Consider the following 27,351-nt stretch of genomic DNA (forward strand, 5'->3'; position numbering starts at 1 on the left):
CAGTTCAGGAAGCACTTCAGATTCTAAAGATATAAACAAATGAAAACAGTGAAAAACCAGAGGTTGTTTAGCAATCACAAAGAAAGATATGTGTAGATGCGGCTTGACTGAGAAGATAGTTTAACCTTTTTTTTCAGCCATGCAAGTGGCTTGCCTCTAGATGGCACTGTCGGCCAGTCTGTCTGTCCACCACTCTGGTACAGATCGAAATAGCTCAACTAATGAATGGTCTAAAAATCACAAATGCCCTCAGGTGACTTGTTCTTAGCCACTTTGTTGGCTGTTTCCACAGCCTGTAGGAACATTTTGCTCTAAGGAACACTTAAATATGAGATGGAAAATTTAACAGAATTCATCTGCACAGTTTTTTTTAGAAGGTGACCCTGCACATCGAGTTCAAGCTGTGGATATAATGGTATAATCACATTACTTTTCTCCTGCATACCTGTCATGACTGACATACCATTACAGACACTTTCTTAAGCATTACCTTTAAACTTCATTTATCATTTCTGCAACTCATAAAATCACATGTAGCCTATGTCCCCATGAGGAAGTTAATACAGGAAGTTATATGTGTGTGTGTGTGTGTGTGTGTGTGTGTGTGTGTGTGTGTGTGTGTGTTGGTTTAATAAGGGCATTTGTTTGTTGGTTTAATGGACGTCTGTTTTCTCTCTACTGGCTGATCCATTAAAGTTCTTAATAAAAACACATAGTGTATCTACCAGTCAGTAACACAGAAGTATCCTTCAGAAGTAGCATTTGCCTAGTAAACGCAGGAGATTTACATACACATGCAAAAACTCAAAGATCTGTATTCGTCTAAACAATGGACAAACTGCAGCTCAGGAAGGCCCTCATGTTGTTCTACAGTTACCTACTACTAACCTTCCTTTAAATGCTGAGAGAAACATCAGAACCCTGTATAAAACTTGAGTTTCTGTTGCTCATCTAGCTCCTGGATCATTCTGTACTCAGTATCTCCAGGATGTGCTCCAGTTTTGAACTTTTTGTTCATTAGTTTTTCCCAGTAATGACTCCAGTTTCCATCACTGTCTGCTCCATAACCAAACACACTGACCTAGGACAACAACAGTTAACAATGTTAGAAACTGAGGACGGAGGGGTATTAAAACTAACATAGGTCAAAATCACCACTCAAACACCCCGGTACATACAGGCAAGCAAATGCACTCAATGAACACTTTGCGAGATGGGAGAGTGACGTGCCAGTCAATCCAATCAGCCTCGATGGAAGAGCAAGTGCACCAGTCAGGGTAAGCTGTGAGGAAGTGGGGTGGATCTTCTCCCATATAAGGACACGGAATGCTTGATATGGAAAACAATTTTTGACCAGTGGCACTTACTTCTGTTGCTATGAAGTGCTTTGAGTGGATCATTTAATACAAACCCAAGCTCACATGGACACATTACAGTTTGCTTACAGAGAGAAAAGGGGAGTGGAAGATGCTGTCACAACCCCCCTGAATGGAAACACCTTGAAACACCTGCCTCTCATGTACGCATCCTGTTTGCAGACTTCTCTTCAGTGTTCAACACCATCCAGTCACACATGTTGATAGAGAAGCTTGACAAACATGGGTGTAGACCTCACTCTTGTAAAGTGGATTCAGGACTTTTTGACAGGCAGACAACAGTACGTGAGGGTGGCTCACAGTCAGTCAAGAACCATCCAATGTACAAACCACACCCCTCCTCAAAAGTGTTCCACTTATCTGAGACTCTATCCTGGCATGGATACAAAGCACACAACATTCAAGATTAACTTGTCCCACATCGTTGGAAATTTGTCTTGGGCACTTAAGTCATGCTGCAGCAGTAGTAAAAACAAATATACGCAGACAGCATGTACAAACAGATACTGTACAGTAACAGACCGTACTATGGATTCAAAGCATACATATGGCATTCAGCTAGTTGATCTTCAGCCTCCGATACGTTTTCTCAATATAACTGGAGTAGAAGCGGATTTACTCTCATCAGGTAGGACAAAAATAAAACATTAATCCAATTTTAACTTATTATTGTGACTATTATTAATTTAACCAACATATTTCTTATCAATTTTATTTATATTTGGCCTTATAAATAAATGGAAATATGACCACAGGAATCAAGGGAAAACATAAAAGGCATATTATTATGAACTACTTTAAATAAACAATATGACAAGTTTTTCCACATTTATGATTTTAGTCTCTCTTGTGTATATTTCACCACATATTTTGTCTAAAGATGGGAGCTGTTGTTACCAAATCAGAAGCGTCACACAGCCAAGATGAAATTTAAAATGAGGGCCCTCATTTTCCTGCTGTGTGTGACTACTATCTGTGTGTCTTGGAGAGGATATATGTCATTCTCCCTGCCTCAGAATAAAAGACCCTGTGCTTGTGAGCGATGTTTATCTGAAGATGATCCGTGGTTTATGAAGCATTTCAACAAATCTGTTGAACCATTTTTGTCAGCAAACTACAATATCTCAGAGGACATTTTCAACTGGTGGAAGGTACGTTGTTAACTTGCAAAAAAACAGTCTCTCAACCTGCACTTCAGATCAGGGAATTAAATATAATCAGCCATCACCATGGTGACAACACCTGCCAATGTGTTAATATAGTCAATCCATTTGTTTGGTGTGCCTGACAGCCCTTACAGGGTGCAAAGGGCAACTTCAGTACCTTCAGAAGAAAAGTGGAGAGGCTGTTTCTGATGGTCCCACCCAGTCCGGAAGTTCTAGAATCCAGCCCTGACCGCTGCAGGACTTGCGCTGTGGTGGGGAATTCTGGTAATTTGAGGAAATCACATTATGGACCTCTCATAGATTTCCATGATGTCATCATAAGGTAAGTCCTCAGGCTAAAGAAAGCAGTTTTCTTCGAATATTGTCTTTGTCACAATGAGTTGAGTCAGTGGAAAAAAAACTCAAAGTTGTTTTCTCAAAAACAACTTTGAGTCGAAATTCAAGCAGTCCTCTGCTGTATTTCTGCTAAGGACAGTGACGTGTGAAATATATCCATTTGCACTATTTAGAGTGAACGCTGGTCAAATCAAAGGCTATGAAGCAGATGTTGGGACCAGAACAACTCATCGTGTCATGTATCCAGAGAGTTCGGTGGATTTAGACAACACCACTCATTTTGTGCTGGCTCCATTTAAGACGGTTGATTTTGACTGGCTCACAGGGGCCCTCACCACAGGATTCAATGGAGGGTGAGTAAATTTTCTATGGACTATGTGATCATTTGGCCCATGCAGTGTTTATTTTGTAAACAAGAACTATGGCGCTAGGTGTTCGTTAACACCTTTTATCCAATGGTAACACGAGACAATACCACCGTTGACAAAGAAAAGACGAGACTAAAATGTAGTTTAAAAAAAAAGTTCTCTCTTCATTTTCAGGAAATTCCACCTTTTCTTCCTCCCTCTCTCTCTCTCTCTCTCTCTCTCGCTCTCTCTCTCTCGCTCTCTCTCTCTCTCTCTCTCTCTCGCTCTCTCTCTTTTCTGCGTAGTGTCACACACCCTCAGGTAATGCTGGCAAACTGAATGAGATATAATAAATGCACCCAGAATTCTGCTGACAAGCCAAATACCACACCAAGAAAATGTTTTAAAATGAGTTGATCTGTTATCCAGAAGTAAGCACAGCACAGAACAAGCCTCTGCTAGAGAGAGAAGAAAAATAAATGGGGAGAGAACCCCAGCAACATGTACAAACATCTAGAGTCCGGACCGGGCAAATTTTTCTGTCCGAGGCCAGCCAGGCAGGCCCGACAGGTATTAAGAAATTTGTGTCCGAGCCCGACACAGTTAAAATCTCATTTTTTTCCTCATACTTATGACACATGTAGGCTACGTTTGTTTGTGTGGAAAGCACGCTTTTATTAAGCAACTGTAGGAAGGCATTCGGAAATGTCAACAGATGAGCGCATCAGCGCACACGGGGCAACAAGCGCACGTTAATCAGCTGTTGCCTTATCGCGCTGATGTGACCGAGCCCTACCCGACCCCGACCATGATTTCTAAATATCTGTCCGAACCCGGCCCGACCCGTCGGGTACCATCGGTTACCGTCGGATACCGTCGGGACCTGTCGGCCTCGGGTCGGGTATCCATGCCTTACAAACATCAGTGTTGGAAATAGCGATCAGTAGATTGTGGAGTGCATTCAGCATTATTAAAAAATAGCACAATACTGCAGCATTACTTTATAAGACACCTTGACAAAGACAAGTTTCTTGTTCATCGCTGAACACTCAAAATGGCCGCCACGCCCACAACGTTCAACGAAAACTCAAGTTGTTAATAACTTTCATTGGAGGGGGCTTCAACTTTGAAAACTGTTAGGGGGGGCGCTAGTCTCGCAGACCTTCCTGTACAGTGCTACGGAGGAGGATCTTGCTAGTTCACACAGCAATCCGGGATTGGAATAAAAAAACGTCCTCTGCTTTATTGCCATTTCTTTAAACCAATCACAATCGTCATGGGCAGCGCTAAGCTCCGCACGGAGCCACTGCAAAATAGCCTCGGGAAGGAACTTGTTTTGGTGGAACGTGTACGTTCAAAAGTTGTTTTAGTCGTGCAACAGAAAACTCAGATTGGACAGATAGTCTAGCTAGCTGTCTGGATTTACCCTGCAGAGATCTGAGGAGCAGTTAACCATAGTCCTCATAAATCCACCGGAGTTTGAAATTACAACACAAAGAAAGCGGAAGGAAACGGACATTGGCAAAAAAGACATGCGTCCGGTGGAATTTCCTGCAGCACCGGAGCAATCCCGGAAGTGGAACGTCGTGGATATAGACTGGCGGGGCACGCCTATTCACAAAACCCTTGGAATACATATATTTACACCAGGCCTGATGCGGCCGCAACTTCTGGCAAGTTTTTGAGTGTGTTTAGGCCCTCAAAAAGGTAATTCGGTATAATAAAAATAATAATTCCATCAGTTTCAAGAAGGCCTTCGCTGGCCCGACGGATGTCGGCGCTCGGGCCCTAATGATATTAAGAGTGACATTTCATGTTTGTTTCAACAGACCACATTGGGGTGTAAGATCAAAAATCAAAGCTAACAAGCATTTGGTGAGTATTATTTTGAATGAATTTAACAATAAACCTTTTTGGCTGTAAAGGTCATGGTTCATAAAATAGGTTCAAAGCTTAATTCTGATTCACAACAGGTGATGGTCCTTAATCCATCTTTTATGAGGTATGTTCATGACATGTGGCTGGAAAAGAAGGGTGATTACCCCTCCACTGGCTTTCTGGCTTTGATTCTTGCCCTGCATATGTGTGACGAGGTAAGTTCATTTTTAAGTCCGAGTTCTACTTGTAAATGTCACCAGTGTTGCTGTAACACACTAATGAATAACAAGTGGCTGCAAATAATGAATGACTTGTTTAATGACTGGTACTAGTCCTCGGTTTCTAACATTGTTTACTTTTGTTGTCCTAGGTCAGTGTGTTTGGTTATGGAGCAGACAGTGATGGAAACTGGAGTCATTACTGGGAAGAACTCATGAACAAAAAGTTAAAAACTGGAGCACATCCTGGAGATACAGAGTATAGAATGATCCAGGAGCTAGATGAGCAACAGAAACTCAATTTTTATACAGGGTTCTGATGTTTCTCTCAGCATTTAAAGGAAGGTTAGTAGTAGGTAACTGTAGAAGAACATGAAGGGCTGTATTTTTTCCACCGTTAAGACGGTTAAGATACCAATCTTTGTGTTTTGCACGTGTATGTAAATCTCCTGGGTTTGCTACTTCTGAAGTATTATTTGCATGTGGTAATGACTGGAAGACACACTATACAATTACAGTATATGTTTACACTATAGATAGCCAACTAGAGTAGAATGCACAAGTAGGATAAAAGTTAGGGATAAAAAGCTGTGTCAAAATGTCTTCTTTTTTACATTGAATAAATAAGGTTGGGGTAATCGTGCAGTATACTGTACCATTCACTGTATTTACTGATGTGATAATTGAACAAATATTTGACATGAGCTTATGCCCAAAGCAAACTACAATAAGTGCTTTCAACCAACCAGGAACAATGATGGCAGAAAACAAGTCGTATCACAAAGATAAAAAGTTTAAATTGTGCAACACAGAAACTAAATTAGCAATAAATATACAAATGTCCTCAGTCCAGAGGTCCTCTATGTATTGTCTTAATAAAAAGGTGCAAAGATGATGTGACAAAGATGTGTGCAGTGTTGAGCACAGTTCCCAGCCAGTGGAGGGAAAAAATATGGCCATTAAACCCACACATGCACGCACACGCACACACACACACACACACACACACACACACACACACACACACACACACACACACACAAAATAATAATCCACATGCTAAACACAGGTACCGTAAAAGAGCGATAACACACCCCAGCAGCATTCAGCTGCAACATACCATGTCTGGTGTAGCCTAAACTTTAGAGCTCTACAGATCAGCAAAGCAGAAACTGGTATAACAAACTCATCTTCGGGCGCCGGTGTTTGTCAAATAAATTACATGTTGATATTGGCACAATTAGTGTTTCCATTGACCAGCACTTACACAGACAGCCAGGTCGCCTCTTTGATGAAACCACTGCAGTGCATACTGGAGAGAAACTAAAACTAAAGTATCAATCTCATTACACTGGTAATACCTACGTTGGTATCAATATTATCGATATTTGGATCGATCCGCCCACCACTAATATCAACATGCAATGTCGTTGATGAAGAAAAATAAAAAAGTTTCTTTATTTATTATCAGCAAGTTCCACCTTTTCTTCCTCTGTCTCTCACTCTCTCTCTATTGTCCGTGTAGTGTCACACACCCTCAGGTAATGCTAGCAAACTGAATGAGATATACTTTATGCACCCAGGATTGTGATGACAAGCCAATTACCACATCAACAATATGTTTAAAAAATTATCCAGAAGTAAGGGCAGCGCAGAACAAGCGAGAGAAGAGAAGAAAAATAAATGGGGAGAGAACCCCAGCAACATGTACAAACATCAGTGTTGGAAATAGCGATCAGTAGATTGTGGAGTCATACCCGTCGCTATGGGCGGGCCATAGGGGGCCGGGCCCGCCCCCAAAAATGCTTGTGCCCCCCCCACTTGAGGCACAGATCTCTTAAAAAAATTACTTTAATTTTATATTATCATAGTTGCTAATTTTGTGTTGCATTAATGTTGCATTCTTTATCATTAAAACATTATAAATATAAATAAACAATGGTGTGATTGTTTGTGATTGATGGGAATCTACACTGCAACAGCCTATCACGGCCTTACTAAAAGAAAGTTAGGCTCACGAACGTGGTAGCCCAACGTCAGTGTAGCTGCTCAACAGTTACCGCACATTTTTGAAAGCTGGATGAGTTTTCGCCGGCTTACTCGCTTCAGTTCGTGATGGTAAGTGGTTGAAAAGCCCACCAACATTCTCCTCTGCCAAACTGGATACGACACCGACGCCTCCTGATGTTGTCGTTGGAGAAGGAGCCCCTGGACGACAGTCTGAGCCTGATGCTAGTAGCTCCGTGGAGCCCGACCCTGGGCCTGGCAGGACCTGCAGGTCAAGTGCAACTGCGACATCATTTGGGCCACAACTAACTGTTGAATCAGGGGGTGTGACGGACAAACCCAAACAGGTTGTGTTGAGGAAATATCCAGTCAAAATGTTTGGTTAAAAAAAAAACGTAGCTGTAGCTGGCATTTGAACAGAGACTGGCTTGCGTAGGCTACTCGGTGGAAAAGGACTCCGCATTTTATTATGCCTGCAGGAAATTCACATCTGTATCATCGGACGCGACCTTCTTCATTAAGGGGTTTAAGATTTACAGACAAGGGCTTAAATAAGCATGCAACTTCAAATGACAGGAAGGACTGGAGAGAGGACAGGCTGCCTCCACTCAAAGTACCGGTAGGTTCAAAGTCTCTGTGTGTGTGTGTGTGTGAGTGTGTGTGTGCGTGCGTGCGTGTCTCTCATGGCACATACATAGCAATGCATATCCTTCTGTTGACTGCTTTAAAATGCAATGTTTGAGAGATGCTTCTGGTGTTACATCTAATATGTTGTATAGTCAATTGTTTTATGGATATTCATAACATTTCTTCTATGTAATGTGTTGTAGGCTATATAGGTTACCTGGTCATATTGCTGTTGGTTATGTTTAACGTGATGATTACGTGCGAATAGTATAACAAGAGTATATGATTATTATACATATACGTACTGTACGCCAATAATAATTGTGCCCCCCCATGTATTTCATGTGCCCCCCTTAAGACTGAGGTCTAGCGACGGGTCTGTGTGGAGTGCAAACAGCAGAATACTGCAGCATTACTTCACAGGACACATTGATAAAGAAATGTGCTCCTTTTATGAAGACTATAGCTCTTGACAGCTCTTCCTAAAAATATAATGGGTACATTTTTGCTTTGTCTGCAAAAGGCGGTGTATGGGAGGTGCTGAAGTTTTCCCTCCTGCAGTGTGTGTGCGTGTTCGTCAAAGATATATCATGTTGATATTGTCAAAGTTAGTGTTCCCGTTGAGCTGTTGAGCCCCATGTTTCTGTTGAGTTGCAGCTCCAATCAGACTTAGCTGTGCCTCAGAAGCCCCTTGTTTCCACAGTTGCTCTGACGCCGGGCTACAGCCCAGCTGACCTGTGGCGGTCTCCAGTCCTCCAACCCACCTTTCGGGCTCAGGTCTCCTTGTTGACCTGCTCAGCTTCCAGAGGCTCTTTGTCTTTGACGTCGGCCTCTGTAGAGGTTTCACATTAATTGCCGACCTCCAGATGGGTTCCGCCCTCATCGCCGGCCTTGTGCTCAACCTCTGGAGAGAGCCTCTGTTGTCCCAAGTTCCAGAGCCTCTGCTGTCCCCAGTTCCTGTGCCCTTCCGGTCATCAGTTCTTGTGCCCCTAGTTCCACCGGAAACCGTTCGTGACCACAAATCCCTAGGCCGTCCACCATAGGTGCTGCGGCAGTCTGCGCTGCCCCGAGGCCGTCCAAGAACCAATGACACTCACTTCAGAGAGGGAGAGGTGCTTGCCAAGTCCAAACAAGTTCTACAGCAGAAGATACTAAAGATATAAACAAATGAAAACAGTGAAAAACCAGAGGTTTAGCAATCACAAAGAAAGATATGTGTAAATGTGGCTTGACTAAGAAGATAGCTTAACCTTTAATTTTAGCCATGCAAATGGCTTGCCTCTAGATGCCACTGTCGGCCAGTCTGTCTGTCCACCACTCTGGTACAGATCGAAATATCTCAACTATTGAATGGCCATGAAACTGTGTACTACAGACATTCATGGTTCCGAGAGAATTAATCCCACTGACTGATATGATCTACTGACTTGTCATCATTGTACAGCATGTATAAAATAGGTGACAGGACACAGCCTTCTCCTGATGTTGAAAATTATCCAATAAAAATATTTTGTCATAATTTACGCGTCATATGGACGGTGCACAGACGCCTCTGTCTGCAATCAGCGTCTCCTCTCCTTATTTGTCTGCGTGTGCTCACACAAAGCCTTAAAGGGGTGATAGAATGATTATATAGGGTATTTCACACTGTTCCTTAACCCTTGTGTTGCCCTTCGGGTCCCAGTGACCCGAAGGACAACACAAGGATTATGTACTTCCGTTTACTTTGTTAAGAATTGCTCTCTAAACAAGGGTTAATACAGCACCTTAGTTCTTGTTTGTACAGCATTTTGGTCAGCTTAAACTGCGTTTAAATGTGTTCTAGAAATAAACTTTACTTACTTACTTTACAAGAAACAGGGTTTAGAGAGCAATTCTCAACAAAGTAAACGGAAGTACATAATCCTTGTGTTGTCCTTCGGGTCACTGGGACCCGAAGGACAACACAAGGGTTAAGGTCTCCTAATGTTAGGCCTGCTGCTGCTAGGTAGCTCTCTGTCTCTCCCCTCCCCCTTCCCTCTGTCTGTCTGTCTCTAATTGCAGGAGTGGAGTCTGGTGTGCGGGTGTGAGGTTTCCAGCTGCAGCTCATCTACCACAATCACCTCTGCTTCATATACCCGGTCAACCTTCCACTCTGTGTCAGATCATAGTCAAGATGGCCACAGTCAGTTTATCGCATGACCCAGCTTGTTACCTGTTTGCTCATTGTATTTTGCCTGTCCTGAGTTTTTTTTCCTGTGCTTCAGCTTCCACTGGAACCTGACTGCTGCTGCTGCTGCTGCTGCTTCACCCCTGCCATCCACTAGTGTTGGGCAGATCCATGCTTCGTGGAACAATGTAACAGTTGAAGCAAATTGTGCCATATTGTGTCGAGGCTTCAAAACAATCCGACACCCGTCTCAAAGATGACACCTAGTGGTCACTTGCAGGTGTTGATCTGAAACAACCTTGACAACGAGCCATTAACACATTTTTTTTATTATTGTATTTTTCTAATATGTGAAGCTTGTAACCTGTAGGCTTCTCACTGTGCATAATGTTATTTTGGTCATGAAAAATGAATATTAATAAAAGAAATCAAGCCACAATGTCTCACTTTTTTATAGATTTTTTATTCAAAAATAGTAATTTCTCTGCTGTGGAAGGACTTAGCCTACTTTTTTTTTACAGATAATTTCTCCAGCCTTTGAAAAAATACTCTCACAAGGGACACTTGTTGCTGGCATGCAAAGATATTTTTTTAGCAAGGACATACAAATGAGGAAAGATTATTGCTCTCTCTTTCCAGTAAGTTAGGAGATCATGAGTTCTGGGCAAAAACGCATCGTTGAGGTATTTTTTCACTTCCACTGTGGCATCAGCTGTAGCATTGTGTATCATCTGGGTTTCACGGATACGATCATCAAACAGTTCCCATAAACTGTCCTGTGTTTCTGATGATGATGATGATGATGGGCCTGATGTTGACATTTGTGGCTCTGAATGACAATGAAAACAGCAATTGGTAACAAATCCTAAACTGACGGCATATTTGAAGTATAAATTACATGAATCAGAGAACATAACATAGACTGAAACTGCTCACCAGGGGTCTCATTTATAAACGTGGCGTACGCACAAAACGGGGCTGAAAATGTGTGTATGCCACTTCCCACGCAAAGGTTGTGATTTATAAAAAACAAACTTGTCGGGAGAATGTGCGGTCCTCCACGCAAACTCTGACCCATGCCTACACACATTTTGGAGACAGCATAGGAATTGGCGACGCAGATGGTGAGGTGGTGAACTGAAGTCAGACTGTAGAAAGTACATGTGGGAATAACGATTAGGCTACTCTTAATATATTTAAGTATTAATACGTCACGCACATTTCTTCACACCATATCACAAAGGTTAAATCCAGCAGTGTTATTTGCGCTTGTACTGAGTGATAATTGTTCCATAAACACCTCAAACTCAAATCTTAAATAAAAACTCTTAATATTTAAGCTCTGTCTCGCAATCACATACACTAGGGAGCGCAGGAGGATGAGATGGCCCGACTGCATGGAATACAGGATATCATCAAATACCCTAGCATATAACTGCAGAACACAGTGTAAATAACAATATATCTGTCTTTAAAACTGTGCATATATCATCAAATGTCAACGTCTGGAAATACAGCCGTTAAGCTCTCGCGCAATCGTTACGCTCTATGTCCTCGTTATCGGTCTAAACTTTAATACTGTTCATAACAAAACCTGCATGAAGAAGAGTGTGTTTGCCTATTACATTTCGATTTCTAATTGTATCTCGGGGTGGGGGATACCACTAGTTGTTGCTAGAGATGGTCCGATACCACTTTTTTGCTTCCCGATACCGATTCCGATACCTGAACCGCGTATGACGCCGATACCAACCGATCCGATACCAGCGTGTCATATATTTCATTATGTTTTAACATCTGTATACTACTATCTCTGTATGGATGTAATATGATTTATTTCTTTGTTGTCGGTCTGGCTCAGGTTAAACTCTTTGTGAAACATGAACAAACGCAAACAAGGAATGCCCCAGAACTTTCTTTTATAGTTTTAATGAAAAGAACATAAATAAACTACTTTAACGTAGATTTTCTTTAGGGCTTCATATGCGGGTATCGGATCGGTGCATAAACTCCAGTACTTCCCGATACCGATACCAGCGTTTTAGGTAGTATTAGACGATACCGATACTGGTATCGGTATCGGAACATCTCTAGTTGTTGCTGTGGGTGAAACCGGCTGTTTCCAGAGGGAAATGGCTGACAGCTAAGTGTTTTTTTAAAATAAATATTATATATAATCTTCAACTTCATCACTAAGGCTTGTTTGGATATAATATATAGTTCTGTTAAATATTATAGACGTCTGGTATATCGAAGCTGTCCCCGAGTGCCGTAATGCCTGCTGTTTTGGAAGATTTTATTAATAAAGGTAGTCTATAGATCCGGTTTCCCTACACTGTGCGACAACAGGCCAAAATTATAATTCAATTGGCAGCAATTCCCGAGCGTCTGAGAGGTTTTATTTTATTTTATTTTTTTCTCTGCCAGTCGTCATGATTCGGTGTAACAAAAGAACAACTGCAAGGGTCATTAACATACTTATCAGCATTCACGAGGTGCTTTACATTGACTATTTATGGTTAAAAATGGGCGTGTACAGGGCGGGATAAGAGGCTGATCCACGTACACACACTTGTAGGTAACAAGATAACAAACGCTGATTCGAAACACTTGTGAAACACTCCGAAGCTTCATTTAGCCTTAGTCATGTGACATGGGTGTTTTGAATCACGCTTTGGATCAGTGTTTCGAAACATCTCCGGGATCTCGACAAAGCTTCGGGAACATCAGTTTTGCTTCAGCCATCCATACCATCCACCAGACCTGCTCTCCATCTGGACCTCACCTCAGACTGCTCACTGGATATTCTGACGGAACCACTCCTGCTCGGAACCCCTTCTGCTCGGAACCCCTTGACCTGTTTGCCTGGACTTGTTTTCCCTTTCTGGAAACCAGGGTCCTGTTTCACAAAACCAAGATGAGGGATTAAGCCCGGATTTCCCCGTTATCCTGGATGAATTTAGCATTGACTCGGTTTCACAAAAGCGGAGGCACATAAATCACCATGTGTTTGGGGCGTAACAAAGATACAGACCGGAGCCAATTAAGGTACAGCCACTGAGTTGACGTCAACTATTAGCTTTATTGGGATTCACCGGTTTTCAGAGGCAGTTTCAAATTGTGAGATTTGAGATTAGGAACGAGGTGTCAATGGGACTTTGAGGTTCTATGCCTATTTTACCCACCGAATTGTCGTTATTTAACTATGACAAGGTTAACTCAGTTTTTCATTCTATCACCCCTTTAATGCCTCGTTTGTGAGTGCTCCCCTCCTAAATTGCGGCGTTTTGAGGCTGACGTCGCTGCACATTACGCATCGCCTCTTCGGCTGTGCTTAGCTGTAAGCCTGTGCTTAATGCAGCCTCCGTAGGCTTCAGCTCAGCCTTTCGCCTCCAGCCCTCGATGGGTTGTATCGCCGAAACAAGCAACGATGGCGAGGGTTCTGGCTTAGCTCGTCTCCATGACAACCAATGCCTGAATGAATGGCTAATTATTGTCACAAGTATAACGTATTCTACAGTTGGCTTCATATAGTACCTATATACTGTATAAACACATCTATCTTGCACCCGGTGCAGCGCGGCATGTCTTTGCTATTTTAAGACCATCCAGCACCCACAACGTTTAAATGGCAAATGCATCTGCACCCATCTTTTCGCCTCTGGTGATGACATCAGCGATGTTTTGCGGACCAGGAATCCACCACCAATCCTTAATGCTTGTGCTGTTTTGAATCCCTCCAATCCTATTTGCGAAGAATGTCTGATAGCCTGCACCAAGGATTGTTTGGCTATCCACAAGATGATACCACTTCTCCACTTGGATTCAACTGTGTAGCTCGAAATACTTCCTTAAGCGTGAGGCAAACACTGCTCCACAAATCTCTGCTTTTACAGCATCTCCTCTGTGGTCCAACGGAGTTAACTTGGCCTTAGACTCCACAAGTCGGACAATTTGGCCGCTGTCAGACTCCCACCTTAGGTACATAACTGCCCCATAGGTGTGCTCACTTCTGTCAGAAAAGGTGACTGCCAAGGGTTTAGTTGTGGAGCAAGAGGTAGTCAGTGCCCTTTTAAACTTAATTTTGCCCAGTTGTTCATCCTCTTCAAAGAGCTTAATTCCATCCTCCCTGAGTCCGTCTGAGAGTGCTGTGTCCCATGAGTCTCTGGCCGAACAGCTTCCCACTTTTGCTTCTTGGAAAGCTCTGCGTATAAGAATCAGCAGGCTTGTCACCGATGTTTACTCTCGTAATAGCATATTCTCCTAGCTCCTCATCCTCTGAGTCTCGCCAGAGGAATCTGTGTAATACTTCGCGGTCCTCCAGCCAGACTGAGTTATACATCTTCTTTATGTCTCCCAGAGCAGCATCTGAGGAGGACGGAGCGAATCTGGTTGAGGACGTCTGGACCTTTCATTAGCAGATCATTCAAGCTGACGCCATTACACTTTTGACTGCTGTTCCACACAAGTCTCACTAGGGTGGTGACAGAGTGGGGGTTTGGAGCAATAAGGTGACTCACATACCACACTGGTCCCTTCCAGGTGATAATGTTGTCTTCGGACAATTTCAATGCAGCTTTCCGTCTACCATGACGTGCACCTGAGCCGTGAAGGCGCTTTTCCATTCAGGTTCTCTAGATAGCTGTTTCTCTGTCCTGAAAAATGTGGTTTCAACTGTCCTCTTGTTATTTGGTAGAGAAGCTGGGTCATCCAACCAAGGATAGCTAGCATGCCAATGTGGGTCTTTGCTGTGGCTGTCTCCTGTGACATAGGTAAGGCCTTCCCTTACCACCTCGAGCTCTCTTTACTCAGCAAGGGTCATTTCTTTGCCGCCTGCCTGGCAGTTTCCACAGCGACACCCTCCGCACTTTGGCTCGCATGCTGCTCCAATACTATCCCACTTCCACTAGTCCAAGAAGTCCCGATTTATGGTTGATGCACATGACTCATGGACCTTGACCACGACCTCTTTGCTTGGTGGGGGATGTTCAGGCACTCCATTTGTGTGCCCCTGATACTTTTAAAGCAGCTGCTCTCATTGACCTTACGTTTTGGACCTGTGGGCTGACATGCTAAACTCCTCAAACAACTCAGGATGACACCCTCCGACAATCTTTCCTAGTGGTCCCTCGCACAGCATGAGATCTCCAACAGTTCTGTTCCTCTGTGGCGCTAGCTGACCTTTTCCTGTGGCTTATGAGCAAATGTATTTCTTTTGGTCTCAGAAGGTCCTCCAGTGGGATGTCTGGAAAGAATTTTCGCAGTTGCTGTGGTGTCACATGCTTGTGGACATCTGCAATGCTGTCCAATCCATAACAAGCCAAATGGTGTGACTTGAGTGTGCCCTTGGGAGTCTTTACTCAGATTTTTAGAAGGTAGCGCCTTGTCTCTACATGGACCTTCAATCCTCCAACTCCATGGACAATGACAGTGATGTCTTCACTCCTGAGGTTCAGCCTACTTGCAGCTACAGAGCTCACAGGAGTTATGTAGTATCTGAAGCCAAGTCAATTCATGTTCCAACTTTCTGTCCAGCATTTGCTGTAACCTCCAAAAGCATCATTATCTCTGGGTGCTCTTGCAATCCATCATGCTTCAGGAGGCTTGACTGATGTTTTGCAGTGTTGAAAGCTCTGGATGCAGTGTTGGACAACACATTTTGGCATAGTTTTATCACACCCATTAACATATTTTAAAATGCAATTATTTAAAATATGTTAATGATTATGATCAAATGTTTTACTACTTTTACATATGGGTAAAACGTACTATAAGAAATGTTAAATTGGGTTAAAAAAATGGTTGAAAAATGTTACAAATATTTTCTTTCTTTGTGTTTAAATGTTTTTCACCTGCTACTGCTACTAACGACTAAACTTTTAAGCATCTTTAAAGACCTACAAAAATCCAAATGCCTTCCTTGGCTGAAGCAATCATTGAAATGGAATTGTCAAATTTAACTGAAGTATGCCAAAATAAAAGGAGGAAAAGAAGTGTTTGGTCACTGAGTGAAATCCAGTTCTTTATTTCGGGGTGGATGCATCAAATCCCTTTCAAGTGGGGAATCTGCACAAAAACTAGAAGATACTTGACAATGCTTATTACACACACAGGCAGGGGCGGATCTAGAAAAATATTTATGGGGTGGCGAGAGGGGGGCAGGAATTTTTGAGGGGTGGCAACATATGTCAGACGTATATTTACTGAATTTAATCAGTTATCACAGTTTGATGAGAAATAGTATGTACACACTACAGAAGGGCACAGCTGCCATTTACAAACTCATACAGACAAACTTCATCTCATGCAATCAATGTCCTGCATTTGGGGTTTCATTTGAAACAGTTCATATTAGGAATAAGTGACCGTACAATGTGATCTCACTTAATAGGAGATATAGAAGTATGATAGAAGTAAGGGGCATTATCACAGGAAAGGCATTAAGGTAAGACACAGGTGATGAGAGGCAGATGTGTGAGAGGGGAGGCAAACTGTTTTCGACTGTCAGAGAGGAAGCATTGCAGGCAGCATTTGCACAAAATTAGGAACTGTCATTGATTAGTTCTAACCATCAGACTGTGTTAACACACACTAACATTTTAGCCTGGGAGAGTATTTTTAGGTTCATTTGTTTATTTTTTGTTTTATTTATATATATTTTTTATTTTTTATATTTAATCTGAGCAATAGATCTAAAATACATTCTACACAAAATATAAAGACTCATCTCCCCATCTCATCAAACTTTCACACTGACAACTTTCCCTAATTATTCATATTTAAGCTTTGTCATTTGTTGTTCTTATTCATATCTAACTTAGTATACTATGCATCAACAATTTCCATACCGTGTGGACCAGCTTGACTGGAGATGGTTGGTGATGGCCCAGGCACTCTGCTTTCCCTTTCACTGTCTGAGCCCTGCACCTTATCTTGTCTCTCGCTTTCTCCCTCCTCCTCTCGGTGATGCTCTCCTTCCATATCTTCACCGCTGTGGTCTTCTCCCACCTCCCGTCCCTGGTCACCTTGGCCTTGTATTATTTCTGTCGCGTTTCTGTTGCACTTTTCTCTCTCCTTCCACCTCTTCTCTCTCTCCTTCCACCTCTTTTCTCTCTCCTTCCACCTCATCTTCTCCATCTACCTTGCTCACTTGTTCATTTTCTATTTCTCTCGCCTTTCTCTTTGGAGACAAAAACTGAATATGTTACCTTTCCTCTTCATTTCTGTACGATTCAAAGTAATGTTTTCCTTGGACGAGCGTTGAATCAATATTAGCTTTTGTAGCCTACTTTACACAGAACAAACGTCAGATCCTAAGTAACATTGTATAGTTGGCGAAACTGCGCGTTCTTCAACCTGATTTTTATCATCTCAAAATCAGCATCGCAACTATGCTAGCACTGTGCTTTCGTTATAATTTCATTTCTTGATAGATAGTTAATCCGTTTTGACCTCTTTCCTCCTGTGTCTCCATTCATCGCGACTCCTGGCTACCTCGCTTTGCGCCACTCAGTTTTCCAAACAAAACAGGCTCTCTCCGCTCTGGCGTCATCTTATGCTGCATTCACTGCAGTCGGACATTGGAGACGCATGCTCGTAAATTGTCAAATTGGCCATAACTTTTACCGTAACTCGTTGCTGCCAACTGGGGTGGCAGCAGGGGTGGCAAGGCTTTCTTTTAGGGTGGCAGTTGCCACCCTATGCCACCCCGGTAGATCCGCCCCTGCACACAGGGAAGCGCAGCAGCACACATACATGCACAAGATTACAAATACAATTATTACTGTGCAAATCCGCCATCATAATAGCAATGTGCCAAGTTACAAACGAGCCTGGCTTTTAAAGGGAACGAGAGATGACCTCTGATTGGTTTATTGCATGTTACGCCCAAAACACGCCTCTGAATTAATGATGACACTAAGAACAACCATTTAGAACCATGCGCCCGGCGCACAGACCCTTTTCCCCCCCTTCATACTAGCACATGTTGATATGGACACGCCCTAAACGCATCTGTGCCGTGCGCTTCGATCGTTAAAGTAGGGCCCATAGTGTGTCTACCAGTTAGTAACGCATGCAAACAATCCTTCAGAAGTGGCATCTACTTAGTTAGCCCAGGAGATTAAATACACATGCAAAAACACAAAGATAAGTATCTGTCTAAACAGTGGAGAAACTTTTTGAGCGAATCACATACAAATACATTGGAGACGAGACAGCAGGTCTCATATTTTAGACACTGCAAAGTTATACATTGTTTGTCTGCTATTTCGTTATTAAATTCACTTCTGAGACTATTTTATGCGAGAACCCACTATATAAAGCTCAAATATGGGTTGTTTTACGAAAATTTATGGCTAATATCAAATTTGGCAAGACGTGTCGGACTTTAGGAGCTCCACACAGTCTGATGAGAAAGCAGCTACCGCCATACACAGTGAAAGTCACCGTTTCTCGGTTACTGTGCTCACTACCGGGAGCCCCGAATTGAGAGCTAACTAGAGTATATTTACAGTGTGAATTCCGTCACGGCACTTTATTACAGCTACCCCAAGGTCACAATTGTGTCCGATTTCAATTTATTGCATTTTTGTGAATATGAGGGGTTTCGTTAGCTGCTAGTGTCTCTTCAATTCTATGTGTACAGATCACAGATAGTTAGCTAGCTACACTTTCGGCATAACTAGAGTATATTTACAGTTTGAATTTCGTCACACCACTTATATAACAGCTATCCTAAGGTCTTACAAAGTTAAGGCTTGTGTCAGATTTCAATTTAATACATTTTTGTGAATTTAAGAGGTTTCGGTAGCTGCTAGTGTCCCTTCAATCCTACGTGTACAGATCGCGGCTAGTTAGCTACCTTTTCGGCATAACTAGAGTATATTTACAGTTTGAATTTCGTCACGACATGTATATCACAGCTACCTTAAGGCCTTACAAAGCTTAGCCGATTTCAATTTAATGCATTTTTGTGAATTTCAGAGGTCTAAAAGGAGGCTAATTAGCTCTCATTGATAGAGCTCCATCCAGCCGCGGGCTCTATCAATGAGACTCACGGACAAGAAGCATTTATTTTCCTGATCGTTTGTTTAAATAACTCAACACACATATCCATTATAAGATTAACTGGAACCTGTGGTAAGAAATTTCGGCCGTAACAAGCTCGCCGACTAGGCTCTCACTCACACACACCGACCATTTAGCACAAAGAGGGGAGGGAGAGCAGCGAGCTACAGGCCCTGGAGCTCCGTCAAGGCAGCAGCGTTTGGTAGTCCAGTAACCCAGAAACTGTGACTTTGCGCGGGTATGGAGCACCGTAGGCTGCCAGCCGTGACGGAGCTCCATCTAGCTCACAGCAGGCCGGGGTCTGTGAAGGAAGGCAGGCCGGGCAGTGAGGCAACAACACAGGCAACAACACAGGCAGCACCAGCCACAAAATTTGCAATTAGCCATACATTTTTGTAAAACGCCCCATATTTGACCTCTACATAGTTGATTTCTCACATAAAAAAGTGTCAGAAGTGAATTTAGTAGTAAAATAGCAGATGAACAATGTATACAATTTCTGAGATCTGCGCGACCTATTCAGAAGACTACCTGATCTCAGATCAGTGGTGTAGCCTATGTAAATGTTGGGGCATGACAAAGATAGGGACAAGAGCCAAATAAGGAGAAGCCACCGAGTTGACGTCAACTCTGTGGTTAGTTGAGATTCGCCCGTTTTCAGAGGCAGTTTCAAATTGTGACATTTGCAGAGGAAAGAGGTGTCAATGGGATTTTGAGATTCTATGTATGTCCTATTTACCCACCAAACTGTCGTTATTCAACTATGACAAGGTAAAATCGGTTTTGCATTCTATCACCCCTTTAAATTAAATAAATACACATACCAACAACTTTAAAATTGCTTGCTTTACAAAAAAAAGTAGTTGTATAAACACTCACAGGTAATGTTAGGTTGTAGAAAAGTGGGCAACTGAATGTAGCTCTGCTGTCAGCTTGCTTCGGTGTTTGAATAATGTTTGGCGGAAGTATTTCGGCGAGGCAAGACATCTTAAATCCAGTGTTTTAATCATTGCTCTGAACCCTTTGTCAAGGTTCTTTTTAATTGTAGATCAGTAATCTCTCTCTCTCTTTCTCAAACACACACTATAGGCCTGTAACAATTATAACAATTGCTTTAACATAATTGCGGTTTCTTTGTTTAATCACAATTACTTGCCAACAATAGCTCAGGTCCTAAGGGGTATTCCTGTTGATGGTAATTGTTGATTTTGTTTAGATGTGCCAAATTGTAATTATATAAGTGATTATTGGTCGGACCATTGAGCTATGCTATGCCAGCAGCAGCTGTCACTTGTTGCCATAAGAAACTTGAAACATCCTGGGCTGTAGCTGACTCAAGCCAGAGAAAGTGAACGTGCTCGTGTTTCTGGCTCAAAATCTGCCCGGGAACCCGCTAATTAAACAATCTTTTTTTTGCCCATCTTTACCACTCGCCACCTTTTTTTTCTGGAGGACTATATAATACTGTACTACTGTCAATTTTATGTTCATTTAAGAAAATAACATTTTTAATGATAATAAAGAGGTGTTGTTTACTTCATGGGTGGTGTACCTGTGTTATTACATTGTCTGGGTGATGACAGTGATATAGCCAAACAATGTATCCTGGAATTCATTCATATTGTAAAATTGTTTAAAAAAAAGTAATAAATAAATAAATGAAAATGTTTTTATTTGATACAAGAGACAATTATATTGTTATTCGCAATTAATTCATCGTACAGCAACATTTGTAATTGTAACAGCTCTACACACACACATCACACACACACCAGGGCGCTCAGTCCTCAGTCCTGACAATTGTCCCACTATAATGACCCCGGCCCTCTACACACAACAGACAGCACCTCATGGTTCTAAAACAACAGCGAACGATGTGGGCTCTGGATCTCCCAGTGCAATGGTCGATATAATAAATCGTATTCCTAACATCAAACTACTGAGTGAAGTGACAAGTGTTGAGTACAGTTCCAACACATTGACCTGTTCTGAGCTTACAGCTCAGGTACGTAAGCTTGCCTGCTGTTTCACCTCTCTGTCTGTTTGCCTGCCTGCTTACTCAAAAACTTACACCTGTTCTCCTTGTCTGCAGGAATACCTGTCTACCAACCCACTTTGCTAGTTTGCCAAGCCCACCAGCCACCTCTCTTTTAAAGTGCTCATATTATGCTTTTTGGCTTTTTCCCTTTCCTTAATTGTGTTATATGTTTTTTTGTGCATGTTATAGGTTTACAAAGTGAAAAAGCCCAAAGTCCACCCCAAAGGCACTTACCATCTCCAACAGAAAACACTGTTCACAAACTGCTCCAAACGGCTCTATTGTAGTCCAGCCTTTACTTCTGTGACGAACATGCGTCACTTTGTAACACACGTTATAATGCTTGCCTAGCTGCTAGCGTGGCACGCCCTCATACTCTGCTTCTGACTGGCTAGTAGTCCTTACCTAGTTACTGCGCATGTGCGACTCCCAACAAAGATGGAACAGTGAGATGCCTCATTCTGTAGCTAAAACAGAGAGCTCAACACACAGTGTGAAAAGAGGAGCTGCAACAATGTGCAGTACAACAAAAATATGGTGTTTTTGAAAATTAAACCATGTAAACCTATTCTGATATAACCTCTAAATACAATTATGAACCTGAAAAAGAGCATAATATGACCACTTTAAAATAAGAAAGCTAAACTTAGGTAAACGGAAAGAATTGAGGAGAAGTTTAAAGGTAATGCTTTTGAAAGTGTCTGGAATGGTATATATGTCATGATGCAGGAGAAAGGTATGATGATTATACCATTATATCCACAGCATGAACTCGATGTGCAGGGTGTTGGAACTTGGAAACCGGAGCTGGGAATGACACCACACCCAAGTTGAATGCGTTCTATTTACAATTCGGATTTTGATTGTGGGGATTTAGCTCTAGCCGGATTAGCCATTGTTAGAAATACCAGTTGATAACAATGCATTACACTGTTTTTTGTGCATTCAAATAGCATAGCAACATGTCCACAGATAGAAGTCGGTCAGGCCTGTGTACGACTGATTTAGTGAGACACAAATGAGACAGAAGTGCTAATAACTGTATGTTACTACAGCTTTTACTGCTGTTGATGCACGGGGCAGATACAGCATTCAGTCTGTGACATCTCGCCTTCTGTCTGCAGCTAACTTAAATTGATTTCATTTCCATACAAAAAGATGACTAAATACCCATTCAGTCGTGGATTTGTCGCTCTGGATTTACTCTTCCAAAATCTCAGAAATGTCACTGACATTCCAGGACGGATTACTAAACTTGTGACAGCTGTTAGCTACAAAGATAAAAAAACACGGCAAGATGCTGGGTTCAAAGGTTGTAGAGCAAATCAAAGATTATGTGAGTTGATTTTTGGATTCATAATTATTTATTTATTTTGCAAAGACACTGTAATTCACTTGGTTGAAACAGCACATATCACTGCTTCTAAACAAAACAAAACAAAAGTCTCTACACTATGCTGATCTGGAGATATTAAATATGACATAAAACATGTAGTAACAATATGCCATTTGCGTTGTAATGTGTCACAAATTACCCTCTAATAAGATTTAACTGGAAAATTTAGTGTTTGGGGTCTATAGGGTATAACGTTTTGAATCATGTCTAATAAAGACAATATTATTTTAGTTTTGGTCTAATTTGACACAATGTATGGTTATCTTTCAGGTAAACTCATGAAAGACATTACTGTATGATGTAATGATGCCAGTTTTTAGAGAGGGTTGTGGGTCCAGAAGACTGACGTTGTCTCCAGATTACATAAAAATATCTCTCTCCTTGTATTATTTGTTTTTAAATACAAACCACACCCCTCCACCACAGTGTTCCAATTATCTTAGACTCTATTCTGCATGCATACATATGGCATTTAGCTAGTTGATCTTCAGCCTCCGATACTCTTAGAGTCAGACGTTTTCTCAATATAACTGGAGTAGAAGCGGATTTACTCTCATCAGGTAGGACAAAAATAAAAAATTCATCCATTTTCACTTATTATTGTGAGTATTATTATTAATTTAACCGACATATTTTTCATTTATTTTATTTATATTTGGCCTTATAAATAAATGGAAATATGACCACAGGAATAAATGGGAAACAATAAAGACGTATAATTATTAACTACTTTAAATAAACAATATGACAAGTTTTTCCTCATTTATGATTGTAGTCTCTCTTGTGTATATTTCGCCACATATTTTGTCTATAGATGGGAGCTGTTGTTTCCAAGTCAGAAGCATCAGACAGTCAAGATGAAATTTAAAGGGAGGACCCTCATTTTCCTGCTGTGTGTGACTACTATCTTTGTGTCTTGGAGAGGATATATGTCATTCTCCCTGCCTCAGAATAAAAGACCCTGTGCTTGTGAGCGATGTTTATCTGAAGATGATCCGTGGTTTATGAAGCATTTCAACAAATCTGTTGAACCATTTTTGTCAGCAAACTACAATATCTCAGAGGATGTTTTCAACTGGTGGAAGGTACGTTGTTAACTTGCAAGAAAACAGTCTCTCAACCTGCACTTCAGATCAGGGAATAGAATAGACTCAATAGCCATCATCACTGCGGTGACAACGCCTACCAATGTGTTTATATAGTAAATCCATTTGTTTGATCTGCCTGACAGCCCTTACAGGGTGCAAAGGGCAATTTCAGTACCTTCAGAGAAACAGTGGAGAGGCTGTTTCTGACGGTCCCACCCAGTCCAGAAGTTCTAGAATCCAGCCCTGACCGCTGCAGGACTTGTGCTGTGGTGGGGAATTCTGGTAATTTGAGGAAATCACATTATGGACCTCTGATAGATTTCCATGATGTCATCATAAGGTAAGTCCTCGTTTTCTTCTGATGTTGTCTTTGTCACAATTAGAACTCAAAAACTCAAAGTTGTTTCCTCAATGTCAGAAACTAAAAGTCAAAATTCAAGCAGTCCTCTGCTGTATTTCTGCCAATGACAGTGACGTGAAATATATCCCTCTGTACCATTTAGAGTGAACGCTGGTCAAATCAAAGGCTATGAAGCAGATGTTGGGACCAGAACAACTCATCGTGTCATGTATCCAGAGAGTTCTGTGGATTTAGATAACACCACTCATCTTGTGCTGGCTCCATTTAAGACGGTTGATTTTGACTGGCTCACAGGGGCCCTCACCACAGGATTTAAGTCAATGTGAGTCAATTTTATGGACTATGTGATCATTTGTCCCTTGCAGTGTTTATTTTGTAAACAAAAACTATGGCGATACGTGTTCGTTAACATCCTTTATCCAATGATAAGTCTAGACGGTACCACCATCATTAAACGTGTGACAATATCAACATGCAATATCGTTGACAACGAAAAGATGAGACTGCAATGTAGTATACAACATTTTTTTATCATTTTCAGGATCTCTCTCTTGCTCTCTCTCTCTCTCGCTCTCTCTCTCTTTTCTGCATAGTGTCACACACCCTCAGGTAATGCTGGCAGACTGAATGAGATATAATATATGCACCCAGAATTCTGCTGACAAGCCAAATACCACACCAAGAAAATGTTTTAAAATGAGTCGATCAGTTATCCAGAAGTAAGGACAGAGCAGAACAAGCCTCTGCTAGAGAGAGAAGAGAAGAAAAATAAATGGGGTTCTCCCCAGCAACATGTACAAACATCAGTGTTGGAAATAGCAATCAGTAGATTGTGGAGTGCAAATAGCATTATTAAAAAATAGCACAATACTGCAGCATTACTTTATGAGACACCTTGACAAAGATATTTCTTGTTTCTTGTTCATCGCTAAACACTCGAAATGGCCGCCACGGCCACAACGTTAAAAAAAAACTCAAGTTTTTAATAACTTTTCATTGGAGGGGGCTTCAACTTTGAAAACTGTTAGGGGGGGGCGCTAGTCTCGCAGACCTGTGCCCTGTGCTGTGTGGCTAGTCCACACAGCAATCCGGGATTGAAAAAAATAAAAAAAACATGCTCTGGTTTATTGGAAGGAACTTGTTTTGGTGGAACATGTACGTGTTCAAAAAGTTGTTTTAGTCATACGAGAGAAAACTCAGATTGGACAGATAGTCTAGCTAGCTGTCTGGATTTACCCTGCAGAGATCTGAGGAGCAGTTTACCATAGTCCTCAGAAATCCACCGAAGTTTAAAATTACAACACAAAGAAAGCGGAAGGAAACGGACATTGGTGAAAAGACATGCATCCGGCACCTGAGCAATCCTGGAAGTGTAACGTTGTGGATATAGACATGGGGGGGGGGCGCGCTATCGAGCCATTTTTGCACGCCTATTCGCAAAACCCTTGAAATACATCAATAAATATATTTGCACCAGGCTTGATGCGGCCGCGACTTTTGATGAGTTTTTGAGTGTGTTTAGGCCCTCCAAAACACAATTGATTTGGTATGATGAAAATAATAATAATCTATTTCAACAACCGGCATGCAACGAGGCCCCGCGGCGGATATTATTCAGCGTGAGAAAAAGATGTTTATTTAAGTGTACATTACATGTATGTTTAGCACGGTGTAAGATCAAAAATCAAAGCTAACAAGGATTTGGTGAGTATAAAAAAAAAAATTTTGACAATAGCTTTGTAAAGGTCATGGTTCATAAAAATAGATTTAAAGCCTAATTCTGATTCACAACAGGTGATGGTCCTTAATCCAGCTTTTATGAGGTATGTTCATGACATGTGGCTGGAAAAGAAGGGTTATTACCCCTCCACTGGCTTTCTGGCTTTGGGTCTTGCCCTGCATATGTGTGACGAGGTAAGTTTATTTTTTAAGTCAGAGTTCTACTTGTAAATGTCACCAGTGTTGCTGTAACACACTAATGAATAACAAGTGGCTCCAAATAATTAATGACTTGTTTAATGACTGGTACTACGTCCACGGATTCTGACATTGGTTACTTTTGTTGTCCTAGGTCAGTGTGTTTGGTTATGGAGCAGACAGTGATGGAAACTGGAGTCATTACTGGGAAAAACTCATGAACAAAAAGTTAAAAACTGGAGCACATCCTGGAGATACAGAGTATAGAATGATCCAGAAGCTAGATGAGCAACAGAAACTCAAGTTTTATACAGGGTTCTGATGTTTCTCTCAGCATTTAAAGGAAGGTTAGTAGTAGGAAACAGTAGAAGAACATGGAGGGCAGCATTTTTTCCACGGTTAAGATACCAATCTTTGTGTTTTTGCTGTATGTTTTTGTGTATGTAAATCTCCTGGGTTTGCTAGGCAGATGCTACTTCTGAAGGATTATTTGCATGTGTTAATGACTGGAAGACACACTATATAATTACAGTATGTGTTTACACTATAGATAGTCAACTAAGTTATGATTGTGACAAGTAGGATAAAAGTTAGGGACCAAAAGCTGTGTCAAAATATCTTCTTGTTTACATTGAATAAATAAGGTTGGTGTAATGGTGAAGTATACTGTACCTTATTTACTGATGTGTTAACTGAACATACATTTGACATAAGCTTGTGTCCAAAGCAAACTACAATAATTGCTTTCAACCTCCACAGGAACAAGAGTTAGATGGCAGAAACAAGTCGGATCACAAAAATAAAAAGTTTAAATTGGGCAACACACAAACTAAATTAGCAATAAATATACAAATGTCCTCAGTTCAAAGGTCCTTTGTATATCTTAATAAAAAGGTGCGCAGATGATGTGACAAAGATGTGTGCAGTGTTGAGCACAGTTCCCAGCCAGTGGACACACACACACACACACACACACACACAAATCATAATGCCTGTATCTATTTGGAGACATAAGTGTATTTTTATAACATGTAAAAATGATAAATGATGAGTGAGGGAAAAAAAATTATAATGTCAAAATGCTGATGAGAATCCCATTGACTGAGGGATGAATGAGTATAAATTTAGGCCTATCATGATAATATTTTGCTTTTTTACATCTGGCTGTAAAAAGTGGAAGACACCATGACTCCACTGATGTGTACAGTGGAGTCAGGGTACAGGAGTACACCCCTGTTTTGACAATTTGCAAATACAATGAGAAGAACATTACAGAAATATTTTAATATAGTTTAGTTTCCCCTAGAATTCCCCTCTACGCTGACATGCCACATCCACATGCTAAACACAGGTGCTGTAAAAGAGAGGTAACACACCC

General features: G+C 41.5%; 1 protein-coding gene and 1 pseudogene across 2 annotated transcripts; both read left to right on the forward strand.

Moving 5' to 3' along the window:
• The first annotated feature begins 1,234 nt into the window (after positions 1-1,234).
• Positions 1,235-6,216, forward strand: LOC120571502 (CMP-N-acetylneuraminate-beta-galactosamide-alpha-2,3-sialyltransferase 1-like). 2 transcript variants are annotated; one of them, XM_039820481.1, is made up of 7 exons: positions 1,235-2,004; positions 2,257-2,527; positions 2,668-2,864; positions 3,052-3,231; positions 5,055-5,100; positions 5,199-5,318; positions 5,474-6,216. In XM_039820481.1, the coding sequence occupies exons 2-7, from the start codon at positions 2,300-2,302 to the stop codon at positions 5,639-5,641; spliced, it is 939 nt and encodes a 312-aa protein (XP_039676415.1). In that variant the 5' UTR covers positions 1,235-2,004; positions 2,257-2,299; the 3' UTR covers positions 5,642-6,216. The 2 variants fall into 2 exon arrangements, with proteins under 2 accessions (XP_039676415.1, XP_039676414.1); XM_039820480.1 differs by having other exon boundaries at positions 2,487-2,527.
• A 17,259-nt stretch (positions 6,217-23,475) lies between these two features.
• Positions 23,476-26,580, forward strand: LOC120571503 (annotated as a pseudogene).
• Positions 26,581-27,351: the final 771 nt, after the last annotated feature.

The sequence above is a fragment of the Perca fluviatilis genome, chromosome 13 (genome assembly GCF_010015445.1).
Source record: "Perca fluviatilis chromosome 13, GENO_Pfluv_1.0, whole genome shotgun sequence".
Classification (NCBI taxonomy): Eukaryota; Metazoa; Chordata; class Actinopteri; order Perciformes; family Percidae; genus Perca; species Perca fluviatilis.